At 56.2% G+C, this 10,386-nt stretch overlaps 1 protein-coding gene across 1 annotated transcript; it reads right to left on the reverse strand.

Moving 5' to 3' along the window:
- Nucleotides 1–2,001: 2,001 nt before the first annotated feature.
- Nucleotides 2,002–9,575, reverse strand: HMOX1 (heme oxygenase 1). The gene is made up of 5 exons (XM_072844164.1): nucleotides 9,404–9,575; nucleotides 8,157–8,277; nucleotides 5,533–6,024; nucleotides 3,898–3,997; nucleotides 2,002–2,730 (listed from the first exon to the last, which is right to left on the reverse strand). Exons 1-5 carry the CDS (start codon nucleotides 9,424–9,426, stop codon nucleotides 2,600–2,602), a joined length of 867 nt encoding a protein of 288 aa, XP_072700265.1. The 5' UTR covers nucleotides 9,427–9,575; the 3' UTR covers nucleotides 2,002–2,599.
- Between the last annotated feature and the right edge of the window lie 811 nt (nucleotides 9,576–10,386).

Consider the following 10,386-nt stretch of genomic DNA (forward strand, 5'->3'; position numbering starts at 1 on the left):
GAGTAAATCTCTGGGCCCAAAGTTGGCTGATGAAGGGACCCAAGGATGTTTTTTTAGACCCAGAGGATGATTTTTTTGTTTGTTTTCATTGTAAACGACTTTTCATTCTTTGGCAATGCTTAATATTTGCAGAAATTCACAACCAGGTGCCCAACCTAGCTTGAAAAATGGCAAGATTGGGGGCACCTGGGTGGCTCAGCGGTTGAGGGTCTGCCTCGTCTCAGGTCATGTTCCCGGGGTCCTGGGATCAAGTCCGCATCGGGCTCCCCACAGGGACCCTGCTTCTCCTGCTGCCTGTGTCTCTGCCTCTCTCTGTGTCTCATGAATAAATAAACCTTTAAAAAAGTTTCAGGTTCATTTTTTGTTATTTATTTATTTTTAAGGATCTTATTTATTCATGGGAGAGAGAGAGAGGCAAGCTCCCCATGGGGAGCCTGATAAGGGACTCAGTCCCAAGACCCCAGGATCATGACCTAAACCAAAGGCAGATGCTGAACCACTGAGCCACCCAGGTGACCCTCAAATTTGCTTTTCTCATTAATACTACATGGAAGCCCCTTGGAGAACAGAACAGATTTAATTCATTCTTATTTTTTTTAAGTTTATTTTTTGTTAGGTAATCTCTACTCCCAAAGTGGGACTTGAACTCAAGACCTGGAGATCAAGAGTTGCTTCTTACTGGCCATCTAGGTGCCCAACTCCTCCGTAGATAGAATACAGATTATTCCGCCATTTTCTTGTCAATAGAACCAAGATGGTTTGTTTCTGTTTCTCCCCTGCCTCCTTTCCTTTATCACTACAAATAATGAATATGGATGTCATGTTCCCCAAAAACCGGAAAGCAGGCCTTGGGTGGGAAGGGCTACAGCTGCTATTTGAATGCCTGCTCTTGGCAAATATAATCTCATTAAAGTGTGGCTCCTGGGCCTGGTTGGTTGCACTTTGGAATCTCAGGGAGCTTTTCACAAACAGGATTCCAGGGGCAGAACCTCCTTGGGTGGGGCCCAAGATCCCCACCCCACCCCCATGATCCTGACGCCACTGTCCACACGCTGACGTCGAGCTGCCGGGCCCTCTACCAGCTGTGGGAGGGAGGGGTGTTATTTTCATTTTGCCAGGGAACAAAAGACAAGTGACTTTTCCAAGGGTTCCAGACTTTGTGACAAAGCCAGGCGTGGGTACACAGCTCTCCTGACTCCCAGTCCTCACATACCAGAGGTGTCAAGGGAACACCTTGTCCCCTGCTTTCCCAACTGCACCTTCAGGGAGGGGTTTTCACTTCCCCATATTGGGAAGCTGCACTATTAATATTTCAATGGCTTTCATGACTTGGAAAAAAACGTGGGTTTTAGAACTGGACAGACCTGGTTTAAATCCTTCCAGCCCCCCCGGAGTGATAGCACCCCCACGGGTTTGCCGCGAGGATCACATGAAGGGACACAGGAAGTGACCCGCGTGCTCACAGCACAAAGATCACTTAGCAAAAATCGCAAACCCCTGATCACTCTCATTTTGTAACAGGCGCTCATGTGATAGGATGTTGGCCTTCTACCTGCATCTCCTGTGCTGCTCAAGACAGACAGGTGACATAGATCTCACTGTATTCATGTTACAGGTGACAGAATGGAACCCAGACGGGTTAATAACGAATCTCAAAGGCAGAGCTACGAAGCGAGTGGCAGGGATGGGAACCCAGGGATCTCCCTGTCCCAAACATTCACTGTATCCACTAGATAACATTTGGTCCCCGAATCTGCTCATCTCGGCCTAACGGGGCCACGGCATCCTCAGTAAAGCTGAGTCTTACATCAAAGGTCAACACAAAGATTCACATACCAGCTGCCTAAAGCTCACCACCCACATTCTCAGAGCAGAGACCAACATCTGAAACTGGCCCCTTCTACCCGCACCATCACCCCTTCTCCCCACCAGGCACTCAAGAAACGAACGGGCAAGAGTTAGCTCCCCAAGGCTAACAGAGCCCAGGAAAAACACTTCAAGTTTCTATCAGGCACTGTAGTTTATTATTTCACACAAAAGTTAGAGACGAAGGCCACAGCGTTGTTAAACACCTCCCATCCCACCCACCCCCAAAACTCACCCTAACTGTGCTATAAAAACAGAACAAACAAAATACCACAGTTCAGGTGGAGCCAGGAACAAAACACAGCTCCGACAAAAACAAGACAAACACAAGACACAACATCTTTTTTGATATAAAAATCGCCATGGCCCACGGAGAAAGTGGTCATAGTATGTCAAGGAGACCACACACCCAGGGCATTTGGAGGTTCAAGACAGCCACCACTTCTGGCCATGTCTTCTGGGCTCTACTGCAGGAACTGGGGGTGCTGAGGGGCCAGGCAGGACCCCTCATCCCACTTCAGAAGTTCATGTCATTGAACTGGATGTGCTTTTGGTTGGGGAAGATGCCACAGACTCTCCCTTTCCAAAGAGAGGGATGCAGGGTCAGGGCGGGGGTGGGGGGCACAGACAGCCCCCTGTGCCTAAAGTAAGGAAGCCAAGAGATAGTCCCTCTCCAGAAACAAGGTCCTCCATTGAACAGAGTTCACAGCCTAAGGAGCCAGTGCCCGTGCATTCACATGACATAAAGTCCCACAGCCACCGTTGCCACCAAAAAGCTGAGTGTAAGGACCCATCGGAGGAGCGGTGCCTGGGACGGAAGGTTGAGCTGGGGCTTCCCTCTGGGAGTCTCCGCGGGAGTCGAGTCTGAAAGAGAAAGGAGGAGCATTGTCACCCACAGCTGGACAGAGGTGGCGGTATGGGATGTCACAGCAAAAGGGCCTCAGCAGGCTCCTGTACAGTTCCTGCTCCATGCCAAGATTCTGCGACAGCGGACAGGGAGCCCTCTGGCCACTGCTCTGATCCCCTCAAAGACGGGGAGCTTCCTCCTCCTGCAGGCTGTCTGCTTTTCCATTTCAGCCAGCCCACACTGTGGGAACACATCCTCCAGGGGTACTTGGGACCCCGCTCTGAGAACTGCGGCATGAGGATAAGGACCCCTCCCCTACCAGGGAGCCAACCCGTCCCATCGGGACTGGCCTCATTCTCATGCTCCTGACGGAGGGCTCCGCATGGTCCTGCACAGGTGGGAAGGCCACAGGCAGGTGGGGCAAGGTGGTTCTAGGAGCAAAGGCCTCTGGTAACCTGCCTGGCAGGTGGCAGGGCTTCACCTCTCTGTTCACTCACTCCCCTCCACCCCCAAAAGCCACAATCCTACCCACACATGTGTCAGGCTTGGTGAGGGTACATTTCATGGAGCACTTTGGTCTTTCTAGAAGTATTCCAGATGTTCTCTCTACCCATGTCCCTCTCTGGGGCACCTGAGGGAAGGTCTAGCATGCAGTAAGGCCTGGGGTTCCGTCTTCCCCATGTCCCATGGCACAGTGGCAGCTAGAACTGATCCCAGACACCCTGTCCCACATCGGGGCAGAGGGTGCTCTGCTTCGGAACCATGAAAGGGCCCTCAAAGGAGCCTACATTAAGAGGCTTTGCCCCTGGGTGCCTGGGGAGCTCAATCAGTTGAGCGTCCAACTCTTGATCTCAGCTTAGATCAGGATCTCAGGGTCATGAGTTCAAGTCCCACGTTGGACTCCACACACCCACAAGAGGCCCTGCCCATGCCTTCTGAGGGTTCTTTATGTGCATGTCTGTGCTTCTCACCAGTGAACCAGAACTTGCTGACCACCCTTAATTTTAGAGACGGGGAAGACAGGTGGGGAGAGCCACCCTCGGAAGGAGGGCCTCAGGCCCCTGGGCCAGTGCCCGACTGCTCATTTAAAACACCCAGAAGACAGGATAGCCAGGAGGTACTGGGGGCAGACAGCTGGGCCGCAAGCCCCTCCCACGGAGCCCATCAGAGGGCGGGGGGCTCACCTTGTGCTCTGCTGCCAACCCGTTGTCGTAGCCCTGAGGCCTGCGAGGGGCTCTGGTCCTCAGTGTCCTTGCTCAGCAGCTCCTGCAGCTCCTCAAACAGCTAAGAGACAGAAGACACACAAGCTTGAGCTAGAAAGAGACGGTGCTAGGCCCCAGGCACAGGTGGGCTTCTAGGTTGTGCTAGGAAATATTTAGGACCTCACGAAATTGTAAGAAAACTCATGAGCAGTCCCATTGCCTTCCCTCAGCTTTGGAGGGAGAATGTGACAGGTGCGTTGGCCTCTCCTGCCTGCTCCCCACCACATCCTTGCCCGGTAACCCGCTTCCTGCCTTGAGGGTCCACCGGGGCTCTTCGTGCCCTTCTCCCGTGTCCCAGGGCTTGTGTCCCGCAGCCTGCTGCCTTCCCCCAGCTGTCCCCTGTGCCAGGCAGCCCCAGGAAGGGTGCTTCATGGGGTTCCCTGGCCAGGCTTTGCACCTGCAGCTCCTGCAGGCTAACCAGAGCTCAGGCAGCAAGAGCCAGCCTTCCAGCGGGGTGCTGGCCTCCAAAGCCCCCGTTCTTTCAGAACCTCTCTGAAAGGCACAGATTTTCTCAGAGGCTTGACCAGGCTTTGTCTGCCACTGACTGCAGGGTCAGGAAGGTGCTCCAAAACAAGTGCTGGCTCCCAGGCTGAGAACAAGAAGCCAGGAGGGCAGGAGACAGGACCCCAGTCCCTGCAGCACCTCAGGGAGGATCGGGGAGCTATGGGATTCTACAACATCGGTTAGAAGGAGCCTCACCCCACCCCGAGCTCCACCCATTCATCCTTTAAAACCACTATCCCCCTGGTTTTAAGGAAATGCTTCTAGAAAGTTGCTTCCTGGGGCCCCTGGGTGGCTCAGTGGTTGAGTGTCTGCCTTCAGCCCAGGGCGTGATCCTGGAGTCCCGGGATCGAGTCCCACATCGGGCTCCCCGCATGGAGCCTGCTTCTCCCTCTGCCTGTGTCTCTGCCTCTCTCTCTGTGTGTGTCTCAGGAATAAATAAATTAAAAAAAAAAAAAGAAAGGAAAGAAAAAGAAAGAAGAAAGAAAGAAAGAAAGAAAGAAAGAAAGAAAGAAAGAAAGAAAGGAAGGAAGAGAAAGGAAGAGAAAAGAAGAGAAAAGAAGAGAAGAGAAGAGAAGAGAAGAGAAGAGAAAGAAAAGAAAAGAAAAGAAAAGAAAAGAAAAGAAAAGAAAAGAAAAGAAAAGAAAAGAAAAGAAAAGAAAAGTTGCATCCCACTTTCCTGGTCAAACAGTGACCCTGCAGTGCCAACCTGACCACACACAAACACACACACAACATCTGTGTTGTCATAGAAGGCCACAGCTGTGCCCATCACATCCCAAGAGAACGCAGCTAACACGACAGGGCCGGCCCTGTGCCAGCTCCTGCCATCAGGACTCGACTGGTATAAAGTCACCCGACCCTCCCAACAGTGCTAAGAGGCAGGTACTATCATATCCCCGTTTTACAGACGGGGAACCTGAGGTAAGAGCACCCAGCTGTAAGTGGGCCCACACTCCCCCACGACCCCAGCGCCTTCCCCGCCGTGGAAGAGAACTACCCACCCACAGAGCAGCCTGAGGCTGGGGCAGGGGGACACAGCTGGCAGCCCCTCACCTGAATGTTCAGCAGGAAGGCAGTCTTGGCCTCTTCGATGACCCTCTGCCTGACCTCGGGCGTCATCTCCAGAGAGTTCATGCGGGAGCGATACAGCTGCTTGAACTTCGTGGCACTGGCGATGTTGGGGAAGGTGAAGAAGTCGACGCCCTCCCCGGAGCTGGGCAGGTCCAGGGCCTTCTGAGCAATCTTCTTGAGGACCTGGCCCCCCGACAGGTCACCGAGGTAGCGGGTGTAGGCGTGGGCCACCAGCAGCTCTGGCTCCCTGCGCCCCACCTCCTGGAGGCGCTGCACGTAGCGGCGGGTGGCCTGCGTGTAGGGGATGGCCTCGTGCCAGCGGGGGCCGTACCAGAAGGCCATGTCCCTCTCCAGGGCGGCCTTGCGGTGCAGCTCTTCTGGGAAGTAGAGGGGGGCGTAGACCGGGTTCTCCCTGTTGTGCTCGATCTCCTCCTCCAGGGCCTCGTAGACGTGGTACAAGGAAGCCATAACCAGCTGAAACCAGGGTGAGCAGGTCAGGCTGCAGCCTTGTGTCAGGACCCGGTCCCGCCCCTTCACTGCCGCCCCGGTGGAACCCTCATGCCCTCCCCGAGCTGGGCTCCCACCTCCAGCTCGCCCCCTCCGATCCCCCCACCTCCTGCTCGCCCCCTCCGATCCCACCTCCTGCTCATCCCCCCAATCCTCCCCCTGCTCACCGCCCCCCATCCCCACTGCACTGTAGACAGCCGGAGTGTCAAAGTCCATCGTGCACCTGCTGAACCTAAAACCCTTTTATTCCACCTGCTGAACCTAAAACCCTAACTCAGGCCTCATAAAGATCCAGAGGAGCTGCTCTCCCCACTTTACAGAGAGGGAAAAACTAAAGCTTGGAGAGGGTATGATACTGGGAGACCTCACAGCCAGCAAGCAGTGAAACTGGATATGGGCCCAGGCGTTGCTAGGAGCCAGCACAGCTCTGGGGCAAGGGGGCCTGAACGAAAGCGTTCACTGGAGCCTCACAGTGCCTCTGCACTTTGACCCCCGGATAACTATCCGTGGGCCGAGGCTCCTTTCCAGAGACCCACTGCGATCTCCACCACCCTGGGGGCTGGGCAGGGGAGGACGGCCCAGCACACCTTGGCTTGGGAACTCTAGTTTGAGTTTGAAGGAGGACAAAGTGTAGATGTCCTGGTTGAGGTTTTCCAGTTATTTCTGAGCCGCAAACGCTCCCAGCAGCCCCCCTTCTCAAAGGGGCACAAAGCCAGGCAGCCTGATACAAGACAGCCTGGGCTATTGAGGGTGCCGACCCACTTCTAACCTCGGCTCGGGCCATCCTGGGCTATGTGACCTCAGGTAAGCCGCTCGCCCTCTGTGGGTGACTGGAGGTCTGAGTGACTGTCAAGTCAAGCCTTGGTCCCCTCCCCTGCCAGAGGGGATAATGATGTCCTAAGGGGGGCTGATGTGAGAGCTGCCCTCAAGCAGGGTGACAGGGGCAAAGTAGTAGGCTCAGCCTGGGATTTAGCCCTAGGTTCCAAGGCTGTGGTGATAAATGCCACTTCCATCGCATCACCTATGTGAGCACTGGGTTCTCTCATGCGTCTGTGTCCACTTTGAACTCAGTGGCTTAGAGGCAAGATCCAAAGTTCCAGGGGCTGGGGATGGGACACTCCAGCAGTCACCTCCCTGGCTCCCACTGCCCCCAGACACAGTACTACAAAATGGGCGTGGCATGTGCCATCCTTTTGAGAGAGGGAGGAAGAGGACAGGGAGGGGGAGCCAGGACTAGACCCAGCGAGGGAGCCAAAGGCCCAACCCCCTAGGATGGCAGGACACGTGTCACTGAAGTATCTCTCTGGTGGGAAGTCAATGGGGGGGTGCAGAGCGCAGAAGGGAGGGGTGTCAGGAGTAGGGGGATAGTGCTCCCCACCCAGCCCCCTCTGCTCACCCCGAACGAGCCTTTCCTCACACTGCTGTCTGAACACCCGACACCTGCCTGGTTCGAGTGCCTGCCTTCTGTTTGCATGAATTCCTCAGCCATGCTGGGAAATAGCAAGATCAACGCCTCGCACAGAGCAGGTGCTTAAGACTCTGCTCTTGAAGGCACTTCACAGGTGAGATGCCCACAATCTCACTGTGAGGAAACACCTGCACTCGGGCTCGAACCTGTGCCACCCTCTGCCTTCAGAAGCACATCAGAATTAGGTCAGGAGCACAAGCTCTGTAAGAGCAGCCTTGGTTTGATTTCAGACTCTCCCACTTAGTAACTGGCTGTGTGACCTCTCAGTCGCTACATCACCCCCTGAGCCTGCCCTTCCTCATTGGCCTTACCCAGAGCTGAGGCACAGATTAGAAATGAAGTGTGTAAAATGCCCAGCACAGGACAGGTAGGTGCTCAGTGGATGGCTCTAGGGCCCCAGCCCCTCCTCAGTCCTCCATAGCAAGCTGTGAATTTGCTGTGTGACCTTGAGTAGGTCACCTCGCCTCTTTAAGCCTCAAAGTCATCTGCAAAAACGATTCCCCTGGACATGCCTGTCTGGTCCCTCAGCATCCCTGGTCCCAGTCCCCACTTAAACCACTGGCCTGAGTGCCTCAGGCACACCCACACCTTTCATACACTCCACCAGGGCTGATCCCGCCAGGCCACATACCTTAAAGCCTTTTCGGGTCACCTGGCCCTTCTGAAAGTTCTTCATGAACTCGGCATTCTCTGCCTGGGTATGCACCTCCTTGGTGGCCTCCTTCAGGGCCTCTGACAGATCCTGGGGCATGCTGCAGAGAGGACAGAGGGAGGGTGAGCAAGGGTCGCTCTGAGCAGGGTTCATCCCAACACTGAGCTTCTGAGGGTGCCACCTGCCTATCAGCAGGCCTCGGAGAGATACCAGGCTTCTCTGCAGGAACAAGTCCAGCCTGCCATCTAATACACAGGCAACCTTCCCAACTGCCTTATGATGCTTCAAGTCATACAACCAAATGGGAAATCCTGGTACCAGATATTGTTTGGTGGTGATGGGGGGGGGGGGGGGTGGCGGCTGTTAGCAATGCCCAAGGAGAAGTAGCAGTGTGAACATTCATATTTTATGACATAATTGCTGTTGATTGGCTTTAGACCCAAGATCTAATTCATCCATTCTGTTGGCATTTCAGATACGAATCCCTTAAAACGTTATGCCCATCCTAAAAGGGGCTGGGTTAAAAAAAATCTGCAAAACTGTTTTACTCCAGGAAAAAGTCCGTCTCTGGGAATATTTCTGCCATATGTCCGTATCCACCTCCCACAGAGTTGTCATTTCTCCCTTCTCTCCTGCACCCCTTCCAGAGACATCCCCCCCAGTTCTGTTCATGCTGCACTCCCGGGGGAAGGGAAGGAGCCAGGCAGACTGTGGTTTCAAATCCCAGCTTGGACACCTGCTGGGGGGTGGGGGTGGGGGTGGGCCTTGGGCTCGCTGCCTCCCTGAACTGTGCAGTCCTCCTCGGTAGCGCGGGGGCAGGACGCACCGCGGCGCGCGGCTCAGGTGCGGGGCCGCTAGTGAGAGGAGGATGCGGCCGCCAGGGGGCTCTCCTGGAGCACCCGCCGCTGCCCCCCAGCGCGGCGGCCCCAGGGATCCCGGGGGAAGCAGGGAGCACCTCCAACGACGTTCAAAAGTCAAAAAAAAAAGTTGGCTACCATAGGGACACTTGCATCTGGGCACCCACCCTGTGCCAGGGAGCCCGACGGGTAAATCACCTTCATCCCTCTGAGGACCCCACCGGACCAGACCGAAACCCGGCCCCCCCGTAGTCCGAAGCCGAAGGAACTCGGCGATGGCGCTTCCCGGCGGCGGGCAGGGGCGGCCCAGCCGGGAGAGAGAGCCCGGACCCCGCGCCCCGCGCCCCGCGCCCCGCGCCCGGTGCCTGCCTGTCGGGCTGAGGGCGCTCCATCCGGCCGGCGCTGGGTGCTGCCGGCTGCGGCGCTGGGTGCTGCTGGGTGCTGCCGGCTGCGGCGCTGGGTGCTGCTGGGTGCTGCCGGCTGCGGCGCTGGGTGCTGCGGGGGCTGCCGGGGGCTGCTGGGCGCTGCTGGGTGCTGCCGGCTCCGGCGCTGGGTGCTGCGGGTGCTGCGGGTGCTGCCGGCCGCGGCGCGGGCCCCGGGGTCTGCGGAGGCGCGGGGACGTGCGGCGGTGGCCGCGGCTGCCGGGCCGCGCGGCCCATTTATCCCGGGGGCGGGTCACGTGGCGGCGGCCGGCAGCTGCTCCGCACACTGGGCCGAGGTTGCGACACCCGCGCCGCGCCCGCCCCGGGCCAGCGGGGGTGGGGGGCGGTCATATGACCCAAGGAAAACAAAGCAATTTAAAACAGGACGCTTAAAAAAATAAAACAACTTGTGGAAATCTGAGCAGCCGTGTGATTTCGGCCCTTCCAGAGGCTCCCAGGCCAGGATGGGCCCTGCGCGCCCCACCTCCCCGCAGCCTCCGAAACGGCCAGAAAGCTGGGAGACCCCCCTGCCTGCTGTCTCCCCCTCCGGGTCTGGGCGCGGTTCTGCTCCATGCCACCTCCTCAGGGGACCCTCGGCTGACAGCCTGCCTCCTCATTCTCACTTAATATGGACATTTAGGACATTTTTTTTTTCTTTTTAGCACCTACTAAGTGTTAGAGACTGTGCTGTTTTTATGGTTCATCCCTACAACCACTCTGTGGGGTAGATCACTACCATTTTACAGGCGGGGAAACTGAGGCAGAGGGTGATTAAAGTGGCGCTCCCAGGGTCACACATAGAGCGGGAAACTGGGCCCCAACCCGAGAGTGCGTCCAAGCCGGCCCTCCACCTCCAAGCTGTCTTAGCACTTGGTTCGCAACCTGAGAGCAAGGCCTCTTACACAAACCACTTCCCTGCTTGCATGCCTG

This window comes from Canis lupus, chromosome 11, assembly GCF_048164855.1.
Source record: "Canis lupus baileyi chromosome 11, mCanLup2.hap1, whole genome shotgun sequence".
Classification (NCBI taxonomy): Eukaryota; Metazoa; Chordata; class Mammalia; order Carnivora; family Canidae; genus Canis; species Canis lupus.